The 18,915-nt window shown below is 39.4% G+C and overlaps 1 protein-coding gene across 3 annotated transcripts in view; it reads left to right on the forward strand.

The window, feature by feature from the left end:
- AFF1 (ALF transcription elongation factor 1) overlaps nt 1-18,915 on the forward strand; it is a 231,117-nt gene that overhangs the window by 199,117 nt on the left and 13,085 nt on the right. For all 3 annotated transcript variants that reach the window (XM_089670570.1, XM_089670571.1, XM_089670572.1), the window contains 5 exons: nt 3,514-3,608; nt 3,731-3,794; nt 4,699-4,835; nt 6,163-6,234; nt 6,351-6,444. In XM_089670570.1, the coding sequence (XP_089526696.1) occupies nt 3,514-3,608; nt 3,731-3,794; nt 4,699-4,835; nt 6,163-6,234; nt 6,351-6,444 (462 nt within the window). The remainder of the gene's footprint in view (nt 1-3,513; nt 3,609-3,730; nt 3,795-4,698; nt 4,836-6,162; nt 6,235-6,350; nt 6,445-18,915) is intronic.

Genomic DNA, 18,915 nt, shown 5'->3' on the forward strand with positions numbered 1-18,915 from the left:
AATTAGTCAAATGTTTTAATTTTTTTTTTTCAAGCTCAGTTATATAGTTTCTATAAAAAAAAGCATACACGGAGGTTAGGTTTTAACCAGTAAGGGTTGCAACACAAATTTTACATGTATGTCAAAAATAGTTTTTCTTTTTGTAATTGCTAAATTAGCACTATTTTTAACATTTGTTAGGCTCCATTCATATTAGGAACCTTTTTTGGGCGTTGTGTGTCCCGCGATTTTGTTTGCGCGCTCCCGAATGTTGCAACAACGCCCTTTGTTTTCAGGTGCCATTGAAATGAATGGTACCTGAACACGCAATCGCATGTTTTCACACTTTTACAGTGTGTTTGCAAATCGTGGCCAGAATCAAGGAGATTTTGTCTGTGCTTTGAAAAACCCTTGTGTGAATGGAGCCTAATTGTTTAAGAGACTTCTCTGCATGGATTGTATAGTTAGTATAAAAAGTAAATGTCTGTTTCTCAATTATCCATACAGCAAAACAAAAAAAGTTTCCTCTGCTTATATGATCACTATATTTTGTAACAAATAGGCAGTGACATACTGTACAACAAGCCAACCATCCCAATATAAAGTGCATGTCCCTGTTCACATTGCTGTTACTTGAAAATAGATATAGTTACACCCTTCTGATGTGGGGCTGATTTGAACTGCATTAGGAGCCTCCCTCTTCCCCGGCTCACCCTTCAGGATCCGATATCATGGGATATTTGTAGGCCCATTGCAACATAAGTGTCATGTGATGGCTTGGATTTGTCACCCCCCTTTTTTCCCTCCTCTCCCCTCCCCTTTTTCCCCTCCCCTTTTTCCCCCTCCCCTTTTTGCCCCTCCCCTTTTTCCCCTCCCCTCTTTCCCCTCCCCTCCTCTCTTCTTACCTGTCTTTCTCCCTCCTGCCTTCCTTTCTCTCTTTTTCTCTCCTCTTCTAGCTTCATCTTACTCAAACAAATTGAGGAAAATAGTAACTTGTGTATCTTTGTATCTCACAGGCACAGGAGTTCTCAACCATTTTCCTGTGGGGTTCCCATCCCACTTTTAACTATGCTTTTTTGCATCTCCGTGTTCACAAGATTGATATTCTTTGATTATGGATCAAAGTAATGCTTATTATTGTTGTACAGTCAGGTCCATAAATATTGGGACATCAACACAAATTTAACATTTTTGGCTCTATACACCACCACAATAGATTTGAAATGAAACGAACAAGATGTGCTTTAACTGCAGACTGTCAGCTTTAATTTGAGGGTATTTACATCCAAATCAGGTGAACGGTGTAGGAATTACAACAGTTTGCATATGTGCCTCCCACTTGTTAAGGGACCAAAGGTAATGGGACAGAATAATAATCATAAATCAAACTTTCACTTTTTAATACTTGGTTGCAAATCCTTTGCAGTCAATTACAGCCTGAAGTCTGGAACGAATAGACATCACCAGATGCTGGGTTTCATCCCTGGTGATGCTCTGCCAGGCCTCTACTGCAACTGTCTTCAGTTCCTGCTTGTTCTTGGGGCATTTTCTCTTCAGTTTTGTCTTCAGCAAGTGAAATGCATGCTCAATCGGATTCAGGTCAGGTGATTGACTTGGCCTTTGCATAAAATTCCACTTCTTTCCCTTAAACTCTTTGGTTGCTTTTGCAGTATGCTTTGGGTCATTGTCCAGCTGCACTGTGAAGCGGCATCCAATGAGTTCTGAAGCATTTGGCTGAATATGAGCAGATATTGCCCAAAACACTTCAGAATTCATCCTGCTGCTTTTGTCAGCAGTCACATCAAAAATTCAAGAGAACCAGTTCCATTAGCAGCCATACATGCCCACGAAATGACACTACCACCACCATGCTTCACTGATGAGGTAATATGCTTAGGATCCTGAGCAGTTCCTTTCCTTCTCCATACTCTTCTCTTCCCATCACTCTGGTACAAGTTGATCTTGGTCTTATCTGTCTCTGTCCATAGGATGTTGTTCCAGAACTGTGAAGGCTTTTTTAGATGTCGTTTGGCAAACTCTAATCTGGCCTTCCTGTTTTTTGAGGCTCACCAATGGTTTATATCTTGTGGTGAACCCTCTGTATTCACTCTGGTGAAGTCTTCTCTTGATTGTTGACTTTGACACACATACACCTACCTCCTGGAGAGTGTTCTTGATCTGGCCAACTGTTGTGAAGGGTGTTTTCTTCACCAGGAAAAGAAATCTTCGGTCTTCCACCACAGTTGTTTTCCGTGGTCTTCCGGGTCTTTTGGTGTTGATGAGCTCACCGGTGCATTCCTTCTTTTTAAGAATGTTCCAAACAGTTGTTTTGGCCACGCCTAATGTTTTTGCTATCTCTCTGATGGGTCTTGTTTTGTTTTTTCAGCCTAATGATGGCTTGCTTCACTGATAGTGACAGCTCTTTGGATCTCATCTTGGGAGTTGACAGCAACAGATTCCAAATGCAAATAGCACACTTGAAATGAACTCTGGACCTTTTATCTGCTCATTGTAATTGGGATAATGAGGGAATAACACACACCTGGCCATGGAACAGCTGAGAAGCCAATTGTCCCATTACTTTTGGTCCCTTAACAAGTGGGAGGCACATATGCAAACTGTTGTAATTCCTACACCGTTCACCTGATTTGGATGTAAATACCCTCAAATTAAAGCTGACAGTCTGCAGTTAAAGCATTTCTTAGTTTTTTTGTGTTCCAAGGGACAGATTGTGGAGCACTTGACTTTGAGATGGGAGGGAGGACTAGGAGCTCAGTGGAGATTAGGTGCAACTGCAGTTCCAAAGGTTTATGGGAACTGGGTTTTTGAGAGCTTCCCAAGAGAATCATCTCCACATTTCCCTTGTCCTCGGTGCAGACTAATTATTTGGAAGGAGAAGTCTATACCTCCTAGCTGCCATTTTCTCCATGAAAATATACTGGAACCCATTTATTAAAGGTGTAGAGGTTATTCACTTGGCACAGTGAATGTTCTCTGAGCTAAGTAAATAAGGTGAAACTATGTTTGTATCAGTTAGCTAATCAATCTAGCACTCGTTCTTGCAATAATCCTGCAGGTTTATTTATTTTAAGTCTCACACATGATTGAATTATTTAAGGTGAGTGCAGGTTCATTATATTTACTAACATTCAATTTGAAAACTGAGCAGCCTATATTAATTTAGTAAATTAACTCCACCTTTATCAAGCCACCACATGTATGCCTTAGTGTGGAAAAATTGCCATAGTGCAGGGCCATGTTTACTGTTGCTGCGAAATGATACAGCAGTAAAGGCTGTTGTAGGAAGTTGCCTTATTGTATTTACTGAAATGTATGTTTTAATGTGTAGTTGTTTATATTTCTACATGTAAGTGTTTTAAGAGCTTCTTAAGGTCTACCTTTAGTATTTTTATTGTATTTACATTTTTAAATTTGGCTTATATTTAATACAGTTATGGGGAAATGTATGTATAGCTATAAGTTTTAGCATATTTTTCATATCAGTTATGGACTAAATTCTTTAAAAATTTCCAGGGTTCTACAGAAAATAACACAAATCCTTTCCCAGTGCCTTCTTTGCCAAATGGTACTGCCAAGCCAACAAGACCTCAGCTGAAGTTTGAAGAAAAGTACGTTTATTGTATTCCTATTTCTCAGTATGCTTCGCTTATGTATGCTTACTCGTATTTCTTGTCCGAATCCTGGAGTCAGTGAGAAGTGTCAATCATTAAATATCTGTTCTTCGCTTTAGGTTACATTCACCAGAACATTACATGAAGGAGGCCAAGAAACTAAAACATAAAGCCGATGCCATGGTAAGTCTGTTTTATTCTGGGTGTGTGTCTTTGAACTTGAAGGCGAAAAAAGCAAAGATATGCATCAGTTTCCTGTGACTGAACTACCGTCTTGAGGTCAGTAGTACATCATGGACCATACATAGCATCCTGTTTAATAACATCATGAGGAGGTAGTATCCGTATAAAAAAACTGATTACGTAACAAACACCTCAGTTTCAACTGCATGGTAAGTGTGAACATCCTTGTAAGAGTTAACAAGCCATAGTCTTCTTTGTAGCCATTGGCTTTTACCTAAAGTGAGGAACAGCAACAGATCAGTCATAATCTACCCTATAATTGTGGTCATTTGTCAGGTAGATTCTGATCCTACTATCATGGGTGTCACTAGCATAGGGCATGGGTCACATACCCTGCATCACTTGCCTGGAGTCCAGGGTGCAGATGCACAGCTGCTGTTAATCTTGTCTGATACTGTGAGCCTGACATGCTGCTTCTGGGCAGCCCCCGTCCTGTAAACATGAGGCATGCAGCCCTAAACAGGGCACAGCTGGTCATGCTGCTTCTATCACAAAAAAAAAAGCCCAGTGGTGATTAAATACCACTAAAAGAAAGATATTTGTGTGAAAAAAGGACATAAATTTTGTTTGGGTCCAGTGTTGCATGACTATGCAATTACCAGTTGCAATAGTGCAGTGCTGAATAGCAAAAAAAAATGGCCTGGCCAGGAAGGGGGAAAAAACCCTTCCAGGGCTGAAGTGGTTAAAGAGGGTGCTTAGAAATTTTGTGTACATTCCTGAACAGTATTTTTCTTAATCTAACTTATAGTAGGGTACCTGCACTTGAGACTACACTTTTTTGCCAACGCAGAGAACCTAATTTTTTATATTCAATTGAATTATCTTTTCTGTGCTTGTGTTTTAGTTGGACAAGATTGGAAAGTCATTCAATTACCTAGATGCCGCCATGTTTTTCATTGAGTGCGGTATTGCAATGGAAGCTGATGTTAATGCACCAAAGCCGGCCTACACGATGTTTGCTGAAACAGTTGATCTTATTAAGTAAGTAAGTCTTAATAGCTGGTAAAGACAATATTTAAATAAAAAGAAAAATGTGGTTCATTATTCCTGCTCCATCCTATCTTCTTCCAAGTTTATGTATATTACCATTTCTCAGCACAATGCCTTATGCTGAGGATGTGTTTTATACAGAGTAATATAGAGGTTAACGTGAAAATACCAAGAACCGCATGTGAGTCTTCACAATATGAACACAAAGATTGGCTTAAAAAAGAGAAAAGTGAGGGATAATTTCACTTATATCGCTAGCAAATAAAATAACTTAGTGATTGGTGGAACAATGTCATCATCAAATGTTAAATGGTCAAGGCCAAATGGAACTTTTCTGAGGATTTGTGAATGAAATTATTTCTATACTCCAAGGATAATTAACTTGGCTGCTAGAAATAGATGAATAAGAGAGACTCTAGAGTGGGAAGGAAATCGCTCTATGCCTAGATGTAGAAAGGTGAGAGCAGAATTGAGTAAAGTCAAAATTTAGTTAGCCAAAAAATGGCAATAGGGTTGTTCTGTTTACAGTATGTCTACATTGCATGAGGCTGAGTAGGGATGCACCGATACCCTTTTTATCGGCAAGTATGAGTATCAGTACTTTTGGTCAAGTACTTGCCAATACCAAGTACCAATACTTTGTGGTGCGATTTGCGTTCATACAAAATGTATAGATGTAAATTGCACCACAAAGAATACATTACGATTTGAAGAGGAATGTGGTGCGATTCCTATCCAAATAGCATGCGGTTTCCCCAACGCCATTGTGTGAACCTAGGCTTGTCAGAGCCTCCCCGCTCCGATCCCATGCTGTCACACAAATAAAAACCACTATGCAGGTCGGCTTTCTCTCCTCTCCTTGCAGTGATGACAATACAGACTAGACGGCTTCTGATTGGTCAGCACCATGACGTCACACTGCATTCCTGTTTAAATCGCATGCTATTCTTTGCAGCATGGATGCAAATCACACTGCAAAGCATCGGTTTCAGGTATCGGGAGTATTTTTGCGAATACTCGGCATGATCACTGGTGCATTCCTAGTGCTGAGCTTTAGTGATTTTTGAGGTGAAATTTAAAAAAATACTGACCAAGAATACTACATGCCAGGTAGTTTTCTTTTTACAACATTGGAACTTGCAGACCCTTTCTTTTTTGACAGTCAGTGCAGTGACTGCATCCAGCAGCTGGGCATGAAAAGACTGAAGTTGTATAATGAACCAGCTGTGCTGTATTTGGTCACCCAACTGAATGAGCTTTAGCTTTTTCTCAGAAGAGAAATATTTCCTGGCTTCAGTGTTTAATTTGTTATCCACAGGTTTATTATGAAGTTGAAGAACTTCTCAGATAGTTCAGCACCCGCACATGAAAAAGCTTTTGCAGTTTTATGGTAAGTGTTTTGACAAGCAATTTTTTTCAGTTGGTTATGAACATTTTCCCTGTATGTCATACCTGGCTAGCCTGATTACTGGAAACTTAATTAAATCATTTTTCTGTTACCCTTAGCATGCGTTGCCAGTCCGTTCTCTACATGGCAATGTTTCGCTACAAAAAAGACACTGCATTAAAGTATTCCCGCACTCTTGGGGAGCACTTCAAGGTAACACATTTATACAGATTATGGCTATTTTTATTTTTTTTTTATAGTTCTAGGATAACCTAATAGCATTTTGTTGTTATACATCTGCACTTTTAGATAAAATTGCTAAAAGTGCAGTTTGACAAACATCTGCCATTAGAACATTTCAATTGCTTGCACTTAAACCTTATTCATCTCACAGGTTCAGATTATAATCTACTAGGATTCAAGGAAGAAATCACAATCGGTCTTCATGTATGAAGTGTCAGGTCTCCCAATATGAACTTTAGACTCTAAATGATCAGATGAGAATCCCGGGAAATCGAATCAGGCTGAGTGCTACTCAGTCATTCACAGCAAGTTTTGTAAATTATGAATGAATAAAAAGCTTCCTTTGATTAGCTGAGGCAGGCAGATGATGTCTTAATCTCTGCCTCAGCCAGTCAGAAGATTTGTATTAATCCTTAAAAAACAAAGCTTGCTGTGAATGGCTGAGCAGCAGCCATTGGTAGTAGTCAGCTTCAGGGTACTATATAGATATAGGGGCGTGGGTTATCCTTTGAAGACCCATTCAGGTGTATGCCCACTGAGTCAGGTAAAGCCTGGACTTTATAGCGGGTAAAATAAGTATTGAACACTTCACTATTTTTCTTGGTAAATATATTTCTAAAGGTGCTATTGACATGAAAGTTTCACCACATGTTGGTAACAACCAATTCAATTCATACATACAAAGAAACCAAATCAAATAAGTTCAGAAATGAAGTTATGTGTAATAAAATAGAATGATGCAGGTAAAAAGTATTGAACACAATAACTGAAATCTATTTAATATTTCATACAAAGTCCTTTTTGGTAATGACAGCTTCAAGATGCCTCCTGTATGGAGAAACTAGTTTCATGCATTGCTCAGGTGTGATTTTAGCCCATTCTTCCTCACAAACCATCTTCAAATCTTAAAGTTTCTGTGGGCCTCGTCTATGAACTCTATCTTTAGTTCTTTCCATAGATTTTTTTTATTGGATTCAAGTCAGGTGATTGGCTGGGCCACTCTAGCAGCTTTATTTTCTTTCTTTGAAACCAATTGAGAGTTTCCTTGGCTTTGTGTTTGGGATCATTGTCTTGCTGAAATGTCCACCCTCATTTCATCTTCATCATCCTGGTAGATGGCAGCAGATTTTTAACAAGAATGTCTTGGTACATTTTTCCATTCATCCTTCCTTCAATGACATGAAGTTTGCCAGTGCCGTATGCTGAAAAACAGCCCCACACCATGATGTTCCCACCTCCAAACATCACTGTTGGTATGGTGTTTTTGGGGTAATGTGCAGTGCCATTTGACCTCCAAACATGGTGTGTATTATGGCATCCAGAGTTCAATTTTGGTCTCATCTGTCCAGACTATATTCTCCCAGTTGTGGTGGTTTATGTAAGAATTTATTCTAAATACTTAGGGCGATGTCCTCTCCCTCATACAAAATATTGCAGTACCTCCAGCCGTTAACATACGGCAAATATTTAAGAATCCAATAATTTGGACACCTTAATTTACCTTGAGTTCTTTCACCAATATGATTTCGTACCATATACGCAAAATTTGCCTTTTTGATAAATGTATTTATGTTCAAATATTTATATATATATTAATACAAACGCAAAATACTGGTGATGAATCTATTTGTACACACAATCAAAGATATAGTATGCTAATATCTACGGTATCTTTCAAGATAAGATTTTCAAATAAAGAAAAAATTAAAATTTTTGAGGTTAGTTGCAACCTATAGTGCTTCAGATATTATTTCTAATTTCCCACGGCCGTAGGAAAATAAGAAAGTATCTCTGATAATTAGCACCACAAAAAACACTACAAATCAGTTAGTATGCAATATATAACCTCAGTACCAATACTCAAACAGTGGCAAGTGAGTATCGTGCAGTATATAGTGGTAATAGAGTAGTGAAGAAGTAGTTTCAGGAGTAGTTCAGAAGTGATCAAGAAGATGTCAGAAGATTTCAGAAGCTTAAAGTTTTCAGAAGATTGAAGTTGATCAAATTGTCTTCAATTTAAAGTGTTTGGCATTTTATACCATAAAAAGTCCTTTGTTCCGAAGGACCTCCCAACAGGCTTGTTGATTGGATGGTTGAGACGTTTGCGTACCTATATAAGTTCCTTACCTGTCCACCTGGGACAGTCAGGTAACATAAATGAATTGGTGGTCTTAATGATGACTCACCCTTTGATATAATCAGTATGTCTTTATGGATCAAATATATGGGTCCTATTCAGGTATAAATTATTGCCCTACTAACTCTTAAATAAGGACCATAGAAAGATGTGAATATATTTGGTTTCTCATTTTTCTGATATGAACTGTATTGGGATGGCTGGTTTCCTTTGGAAATATAGAAATTACCCAACTCACAAACCATCTTATTTTTTTAACGTCATGATCTTCTGTTGAGTGGTATGCATTACCCAACTTTATTGAATAGATTTTGGTGTGTGGGAATATACTGTTGATAATATTTCTGTTGATATATATACCACACTTCTTTGTATCTTAAATGACACAGGTTTCACCTTGTGCTGAATGCACAGTTCAAGGAAAGATTGCCTCTTGTTACTAGCACTATTGTGTGATAATTAGAGTACACATCCAGTTGGAGTTTAGTGAGATGTTCTACTCACTATAATTGAGTTTCCTGCAACTGAAGTATCTCCTGGCTTCCCATAGACAATGGTGCTTGTTTAGATGACACACATCTGCAAGGTCTTGGAATAACCAGAGTCAGATCCCAACCATTGTCATTTATGGTACTGTTTGATCATCTGCAGAAATTCAAATAGTGGTGTTTTAGCCTCATTGTATCTTAAACAAGTTTCTTCCACTCATTGTTTTTTGTAACTTCCTAGAAGGTCACTGGAAATCAACCAAGGATGTTAACCCATGACAGTCAGCTAGGATTCCCAATTTGGGATCATATAATTTTTCTTAATAAACAGTCCAAAAGTCATCACACAGTATTTCACAGGCTTGTCTAAATGTTGTGCAGCAAGCTTTAAAGAGCTTCAACATGCTTTTTCTTCAGCAATGGAGTCTTGCGTGGTGAGCATGCATACAGGCCCTGGTGGTTGAGTGTATTACCTATTGTTTTCATGGAAACAGTTGTACCTTCTGATTCCAGGTCTTTCTGAAGCTCTCCACAAGTGGTCCTTGGCTCTTGGACAACTCTTCTAATATTTCTTTTCACTCTTCTGTTGGAAATCTTGCAAGGAGCACTTGGACATGGCCAGTTTATGGTGAAATGTTCTTTGCACTTCTAGATTATGGCCTCAACAGTGCTCACTAGAACATTCAGAAGTTTAGAAATCCTATAACCAATGCCATCAGTATGTTTTGCAACAATAAGGTTGTGAAGGTCTTGAGAGAGCGCTTTTCTTTTACCTATCATGAGATGTTTCTAGTGTGACACCTTGATAATGAGAAACCTTTTTATAGGCCATCTCAGCTGAAACTGAACCAGCTGATATTATTTGCACTGATAAGGGGCAGGATTGCTTTCTAATTACTGATAGATTTCAGCTGGTGTCTTGATTCTCCATGCCTTTTCGCACCTTCCTTTCTTCATCTGTTCAATATTTTTCCCCTGTGTCCTTTCATTGAATTACACACAACTTAATTTATGAACGTATTTATTTTGTTTTTTTGTATGTATAGAGGGCATGGGTTGTTACCGGCTTGAAAATGTCATGTCAATAGCACCTTTAGAAATCTATTTACCGAGAAAAATGGTGACGTGTTCAATACTTATTTTAGCCGCTGTATATGCTGTCTAGCATCGTGGATAGGTAGGACAGGGCCATCCATTATGCTTTAGATTATTACTCTAAAGGTCTGGGGCTGTATTTGAGTTGTATTTATTACAGTGCAAACCTTTAAAATGTGGAGGTAAAACTCAACCACTGAGAGCTTAGTCTCAGGTGGGTGATCATGCATTGCATCACACCACAGGCTGCACATTTTACCACACCTTCCGCTTAGAACCTTTATATGGTACTCATTCCCACCTTTTTCGCCACAATGTTTCATTACAAGGTGGTCTACACCCAGGTTTGCTGTATTCTCCTTCTGCATATGCTTACACTTTATTTCGCAACCTACTCCATGAGTACCTCACACATAGCATTGCTTGGAGAGGTGAAAGGGAGCTATTGCAGAACCATGGCAAATGTTCGTTTTGCTGAAGTGATGATGTGCCCCTTACACTGGAGTAGGAGCTGACTCGTAACAGAAGTCTTTGCATCCTATTCGGGTGCAGCAAGCTGCTTACCTGACAAAAGCAGAATTTTCTGTGTCACAGTTCCTTGGACAAATTAGGACTTTAATACAACCATTTTTGCCCAGGGATCAAAACCACCACGCCTCATCTCCTTCTCCCATATCTTTATGAGTCGAAGTCATAGGGAATGAAGAGGACATTGAAGCAGAACTGGAGGATGCTGCAAGAGATATTTCTTTCCCAGATTGCCACATTATTGAAGGAGCTTCATGCAACATGCTTGCTAATGTGGAAAAGCTCACTTCTACCATTTGCAAAATTCTTGGCATTGTGCAGCTTGATTCTCCTCCATCTCACCATGCCCCTTTGAATACAAAAAGACCTGTAAAGACCACAAAGACATTTCCTGCTTATTAATAGATAGAATGTGCAATCCCTGATGATTGGATCACCCAAGAAGGATTTTCACTCCTCTTAAAATTTTTTCCAAGCTCTAGCCAGTGGAAAAAGCATTTACTAAACAGTGGTCTATTCCTGTAATTTATCCTCTCCTCTCAGTCTTAAACATCTCACTGTGCCTATTGCAGATGTTCCTTCTTTCCTTCTGCAGATAGAAACCTTGAGATGCTCTTTCCTTTTCTAGGCCCAAACCTGCAACCAGCTATCACTGCAATTTCAGTATGTTAGACTGCAGTTAACTGACTAGAGCAACCGGCATGACTCTGTTTTCCAGGATCATGTTTTAAGAGCGAAATGACATTCTGCTTTTTTCTTTTTTGTGTGAAAGCCTTAGAACATGTCATGTCAACAAATTTTCAGAATTAACATGAAAACCATGCTTAAACAATAAAAACACATGATCAATTAATTGTGAAATAAAGTCCTTAATGTGAAATCAACAGGTGCAAAATTCCTTTCACATCCAAAAGGTGATAAGTATTCTGTGCTCCCCGCCTGTGTGCCCCCTAACTCACCAACTATAATGGACTCTTATGGTGAAGTAAGAGTCATTCACGCTTTTGGTGGGCATAGGGAGTAGTGCTTGTAGTCCTCCTGGTTATCTAATGCTTGTCATCCCCCGTGATTCAGTTATGAAGCCTATATAGGTATATGCATGTAAGGAATGGAAAGAGACATCCAAAATAGTGTAATTCTGTTTATTAACCACTTCAATAATGGGCACTTTTATCCCCTTCCTGCCCAGGCAAATTTTCAGGTTTCAGCGCTCTCACACTTTGAATGATAATTGCGCGGTCATGCTACACTGTACCCAAACTACATTTTTATCATTTTGTTCACACAACTAGAGCTTTCTTTTGGTGGTGTTTAACCATTTGCTGACCGCAAATAGCCGAATGAGGGCTTTACTGCGCCCAGCCAGTTCTGGGAGGACGTCATATGACGTCCTCCCGCGCGTCCCCGATGATCTCTGTAATCACTGTGTCCTACGGACACAGCTGATCACATGATGTGGTAAAAGACCAATCACAGGGGCTTTTTACCACGTGATCAGCCGTGTCCAATGACACAGCAGATCACCAGTAAATGCAGTTGCCGGTTAACGGCTGCACTTTCCTCACGGTGTCACAGCGTGAGGAAAGTACTGCTGATAACCGGCAATTGTCAGAAGACGGATCGGCACTGATCATCAGGGCACTGATGATCTGTGCCCAGCAGTGTCGCCCACCTGTGCCTAGTAGTGCCACCCATCAGTGCTGCCCAGCAGTGCCACTCATCAGTGCCCATCATTGTTGCATATCAGTGCTGCCTATCCGTGCCACCTCATCAGTGCTGCCTATCAGTGCTGGCTCATCAACGAACGTCGGTGAAGGAGAAAAATTACCTGTTTGCAAAATTTTATAATAGAAACAAAGAAAAACTTTTTTTTCAAAATGTTTGCTCTTTTTTTGTTTATAGCACAAAAAATAAAACATCCAGCGGCGAGAAAAAAAACCACTAAAAGAAAGCTCTATTTGTGTGAAAAAAATGATAAAAATTTCATATGGGTACAGTGTTTCATGACTGCGCAATTGTAATTTAAAGTTCGACAGTGCTGAAAATTGGCCTGGCCATGTAGGGGTATAAGTGCCCGGTAGGCAAGTGGTTAATCACCACTGGGGGTTTTTTTTTTTTATTTTGCTAAATTAACAAAAAAAAAACAAAATTAAAAAAAAAAAACATTTTTCTTTGTTTCTGTTTTAAAAGTTTGCAAATAAATAATTGTTCTTCATAAATTTAGGCCAAGATGTATTATGCTACATTTCTTTTGTGAAAATAACCCAAATCAGTGTTTATTTAATCGGTAGGAAAGTTATAGAGTTCGCAAACTATGGAATGTATCTGAAAATTGATCAATCCTGAAGTACTGATAGCCAATTTAATTTCTTGAGGCCCAGTACAGATATCCCCCAAATGACCCCTTTTTGCAAAGTAGACAGTCTGACGTATTTCATAAGAGGCATGGCGAGCTTTTGGAAGTTGTCATTTTTTTGTCATTTCTTGGAAAATGAAGAAAAAAAAATATTTTTGTTTTAATTTTTTTTTATTTTTTAAATTTTTTTTATTTTTTTTTTAAGATTTTTTTTTCATATTACACTATGACCAAAGTAGCATAATGCCCATAGTAACATTGTACTACTTTGGGTAAGTTATCAGTATTTTAAAAAATTTTTTTTTGTTTTTACTCAATTTGATTGCTTATAGCAAATAATTTCTTTGCTATAAGCAAGCATTTAACTGAATGAAATCGACTCATTCAGGCTTCTCTTGTTGTAATTAGCTGTGATTGGCCATGGCTAATCACATGACACAGATGGGCTGTGATTAGCTCAGCCTGTGTATGTGATCACAGTGACCATTCACAGCTAGACACACCTGTATACAATGGATGGAATGAATGGAAGCCATCCATTGTTTACACCTGTCATGTGACCTGCTGTGATTGGTCACAGCAGGTCACATGCTACTGGCAACGGGGCTGGTACACAGATCCTTCATCGGCTGTGTCTGAGGTACACAGCCGGTGACAGATCTCGCCACAGCACGGCCCTGCGGCACTCGCGATCCGGGAATGGCGGGAAGTGGTTAATTAAAAGCAGACACACTGGTATTGCACTCGCATGTTTCCAGATACAATAGGCATGAATCTCCAACTATATACAGCAATAGGTCTCTAGTAATCCTCGGAGCTCCTAAGCTAGCATCACCACAATCAGTGTCTGATGAGTTTCACCCCTCCCACTGGATGTCCTCAGAGGCATTTTGTTGTTTAAGCATGGTTTTCATGTTTTTTTAACTAATATTGAGGCAGTGCTCTTGTTATTTTGTGTATTATGCTGATAAGGTTGTACCTTTATAAGAGCAGGAGCCCATCATTGTTTAATATTGAGTGTGCTCCACTGATTGGTGTGTCCTAAGCGCAGGTGATTACTATTTAACAAATTTTCAGAATTGCCCTAATCTCTATTCAAATGTGCAGAATCTTGTGGCTAAAAACATGGACAACTAAAAGTCTGTAAAAGACTCTTTACACGTATGCCTTTTCAAGGAAGACGTCTATTTGGGGAGGCACTTGATCAATAAAAGATGTCATAGGAGGGAAACCTTTACTTCCACTCTACTTCACGTTACCCAAGCTTCAAATTTCAAATCTAAATTCAGCCCTTCCTTTTGGTGCAAGAACCACAAAGCCCAGCAAGTCTTCCCAAACCCCCTCACCCCAAATAAAGGGTGCCCTCCTAAGAAGAGTGGGAGGACTCATCGGTTACAGTTTTCCTGTCTCTGGCTCACAGACATTCAAGACCTGTGGGTTCAATTTATGACATTAAGGTGTAGCAAATAGAGTTCAAAACTCTACCCCCACAGTGGTTTCTTCTCTCAAGTTAGTCAAAGATTGTTCAAGGACAGTCAGATTTGCAAAATTCCCTGAGCCATTCCTTGTCCCAGGAAGTAGTTCTGCCAGAGGTGTTCAAAGGATTTTATTCAAACCTGTTTATGGTACCAAAACCCAAGGGGGGTGTTTGTCATAAACTGGACTTAAAATCCCCCAAACAAATAACTTCAAATTCCAGAATTCCCAAGGACAGCAATTGCCTTTCTGAGACAAGGGGAATACATGGCATCAGTAGACATCCAAGACTGCCTATCTGCATATTCCCATTTATCCAGCTGATTATTGCTTTCTGCATCTTACAACGAAAGACCATCACTTCCAGTTTATCACGCTGCCCTTTGACTTGTCCCCTGATCCCAGAGTTTTCACAAATGTCCAAATTACCCTTTTCCAGAACTCAGGGTTTCCAGGTCACAGGTTATATAGACCACCTTCTCCTGAAGGGCACACTTCCACACTTTCCAGCAGTTGGTGAAAGTCTACAGGACAATTCGGATGCTCCAGAATTTCAGTTGGGTAATCGATTTTTTTGAAATATTAGCTCTACAGACTTTTCTTCATTTTGAAATACTTGGGTCTGGTCCTGGACACATTCCAAGCAAACGTTTTTCTTCCAGAAAAAAAAAAAAGTGCCCACCCTTCAGAATTGAGGCACAGAGACCTCCCACAATGAGATTCTCCATGAGAGTTTAAGGCCTCATGGTAGCCTCCTTTGATGTTATACCATGTGCCTAATTTGATTCAAGACCTCTCCAACACAACATCTTGTCGACCTGGAACAAGCATTCTCTTTCTCTCGACCTACCCATGCTCCCACCCATCCAAGGAAAAAATTCCCTAACTTGGTGGATCTCTAGCCCAGCATTAACAATATAATTTCCTATCACTGGAAAGTGAGAACATCTACCAGTCTTTAAGGCTGGGAAGCAGTGTTCCAGTCCCTCATGGTCCAGGGAACATGGTCCTATGTGGAGGCTAAGCTCCCCATCGGTTTCCTGGAGCTCAAAGCAGTTCTGATGGCTCTGCAACACGTCCCTTCTTCCAATCAAGATGCAGTCAAACAATGCCATAGCTGTGGCTTACATCAACTGCCAAGTGAGCAGAAGGAGCCTTGAAGTAAGCACATCAAATAATCTCATGGTCAGAAACTTGCTCTCCAGTGACCTCTTCGGTCCACATCTCAGGAGCAAATAACTGGAAAACAGGCTACCTCAGTCACTACAACTTAGATCAAGGGAAATGGGCCCTTCAATCTACATCTTCAATCTGACATGTCAGAAATGGGGGACCCCGATTCAACTACAAACCACCTCTGTATGTAGCCAGGACAACATATCCTCTAGAGTTGGCCTCAGATGCCTTAATAATTCCCTGTTCTCATTCAGTTAAGGATAAGCTATGTAAATTCTGCTTCATCTGCTCAAAAAGATAGAGCAAGAGAGTAAAATGGCAATTGTTATTGCACCAAACTGGCCCAGAAAAACCTGGTACACAAACATACTCAGCACCAAAAACCTCCCAATTGAAATGAATGGAAACGCATCCAAACAATTTACCCACGGTTGCATTGTGGTGCGTTTTTTTTCGAGTCACGTCCTTTTTTCATAGGTGCAAAATGTGTCAAAAACACATGCATTTTTACCGTGATTTTGCAGTAGATCCAGTGTCAAAGTAGCCTTACTCTGTGCTTCACATTCGGGCCTTCTTACGATCAGTTCTTGACCAGAACTTGGACTTAATCACTTTAAAAAAGAACGAACAAGGATAAAACTTGTCCTTTAAAAGACCTCCAAGCTTTGCTATCCCTTGTGGAAACATTTCTTCAAGGTGTATCTTGCATTAAGCCACCCTTTGAATGCATCAGGGATATTCCATTAGATGACCTCTCCTGCAAAGTAGCCTTTTTGGTTGTAATCCCGTCTGTCAGATGTGTTTTGAATTGGCGGCTTTCTCGAGCCGTTCCTCATACTTCACAAAGAAAAGGTAGTTTTACACCAAAGACCATCCTTTCTTTCCAAGTTGGTATCGGTCTTCCACCTCAATAAAGGACATAGTCCTACTATTCTTAAGCCCTGCTCCAAAGCATCCAAAGGAAATCTCTCTATTGCCTGGATGTAGTCAGAGCCATTAGTGTCTACCTCAGAGCTACAGCTTCCTATGGATTCCTATATGTCCTCTCCTCAGGACCTTGCAAAGGACACCTGCTTTCAAGTCCACCATCACAAGATGTATAGGGAATTTGATTACTTGAGCTTACACTCTCAAGAACAAATCTCCTCCTGCACTTTTACCTGTTTCCATCAAATGAGTGTAAGTTTCCTGGGCATTTCAGCATCAGGCCTCTGTAGCCTAGCTGTGTAAGGCTGCCACTTTGTCCTCTGTTCTTGCTTTTTCAAAGTTTTAACCAGGTGGACATCCAGTTTTCTGCAGATGCAGCTTTTGTTCTTGCAGCTGTACTCTGAGCTGGGTATTTTTTATACTTGTTGTTGTTGGGCCTGATGGTACAGTTCTGTTTGCATAGTTGCTGTCAAACCTTCTGGTTCATTGCATGGGAAAAACCCAGGGTGTATGAATATTTTGCCTGCATCCTGTACTGCATGATTAGGATAAGATACATTTTGACTTGCCTTTAAATTCCATATCTTGGAGTACAGTATAGGACACAGGCTGCCCTCCCTTCTATTTCTTGGGTACTCTGCATTGCTTGACACAAATCTGAGTGGGGCAGGGTTATAGGAGAGGCATTCAGTGGATATATCCTCGTAAGCTTGCCAATGTCCAGTCACCTGAAGGTACGAACCTATAACGCAGGGTCTATGAATATTTTTCCTGTGTCTTGTACTTAACTCCAAGATACAGAATTTACAGGACAGTCAAAATAATACATACACATCCACTACTTAATGGCCCTCTAATTTTTTTTTTTTTTTTTTCAATCTTTTCTTAAGGTTTTTCTGCCACTTTGTAACATCTCCATGAACTCCTGGTCCTCACCTTTTCCCACCTCTCTCCCGTTTGTTTGAAACAAGCAGTGCACGTTTGTTGCGGTCATGTGTGCTGCTCTGTGCACATTACACATCCAGTGGTCTGTAGTCCCTTGTCCATATAGAGGGACCATGGAGAAAGAATTTATGCGCCCTCAAACAGAAAATGAAAGGAGGCTAAGAGCAATAAATGTTAAGTCGAGTTAAGAATACATACTTGGCTAGAATATATATTTTTTAAGCCAGAGTTTAGTGTCAATTTAAGTATGACTTGGTATGTGAGTTTGAATGGTTATTCTCACTGATGATCACAGTAGAAAAGTGGGTACATTAATTTTTAACCATACTTACTTTGCGTATGTAACATTATTCTAGTCTCAGTGTGTTATGTGCAGCAAGTTTTGAAAATATATTTTAATAATCTTTTGAACCATATGTTTTTATTTTTAAGAAGAGAACATAAAATATAGAAGTTGTACATCATGTTGGAAATCTAGTAAGGCACATAAGCAGCAGATGTGACAAATACAAATTGTCATACTAAGATGCAACATGACATTCAGATGTTTGCCATTAAGGTACAATAGAAAAATTACCTAGAGTTCCTACAGCACTATGAGTTCGATCGATGCCTAGAAGCATGCAAATAAAAAATGAGGGTTATATAATATATATATATATATATATATATATATATATAATATCAAGAATGCCTATATCGCCATAGCAATAAAGAAGGGCATAGGGGATAGTAGGTAGAATCCAAACATAGCAAGTATCAACATGCAAAGATGTTGATTTGAGCCATATAGTTTTAAATATTTTATCCCCCCATTCTTTATAAGTTACCATCATTACAAGAAGACCATAAGATGAGCAGTTCAACCAGTTTTATCAACAATCATAATATAAAGGCCCTTCTGTTAGATGTAACTAAAGGGATTGCTTCATATTGGTTTACATATTACAAAACTATTTATGAAAGGTTTACATTTGCTGAACAGAGCCTAGAACTGTGGCCCTCTAGCTGTTGTGGAACTACATGTCCAGTGAGGGATTGCAAGACTGACAGTTACAAGTATGACTCGCAGAAGCATGATGGAAAGACTGACAGTTACTCGCAGAGTCATGATGGGACTTCAGCAACAGCTAGTGGGCCACAGTTACCCAACCTTGCTTTAGACTAAGATGCTAAAAAATTATTTTTCATAGTAAAAATTTGAAAGAAACTAATTTGTGACTAGAGATGAGTTCAGACGTGTTCATGTCCTACCCTGAGATATCCCAACAGGAAGCTGTTGCTGCACACCGCCAATCATAATCTGGCAAGGC

The sequence above is a fragment of the Staurois parvus genome, unplaced genomic scaffold (genome assembly GCF_062004578.1).
Source record: "Staurois parvus isolate SC_StPar_1 unplaced genomic scaffold, SC_StPar_1.0 ptg000091l, whole genome shotgun sequence".
In the NCBI taxonomy this organism is placed as follows: domain Eukaryota; kingdom Metazoa; phylum Chordata; class Amphibia; order Anura; family Ranidae; genus Staurois; species Staurois parvus.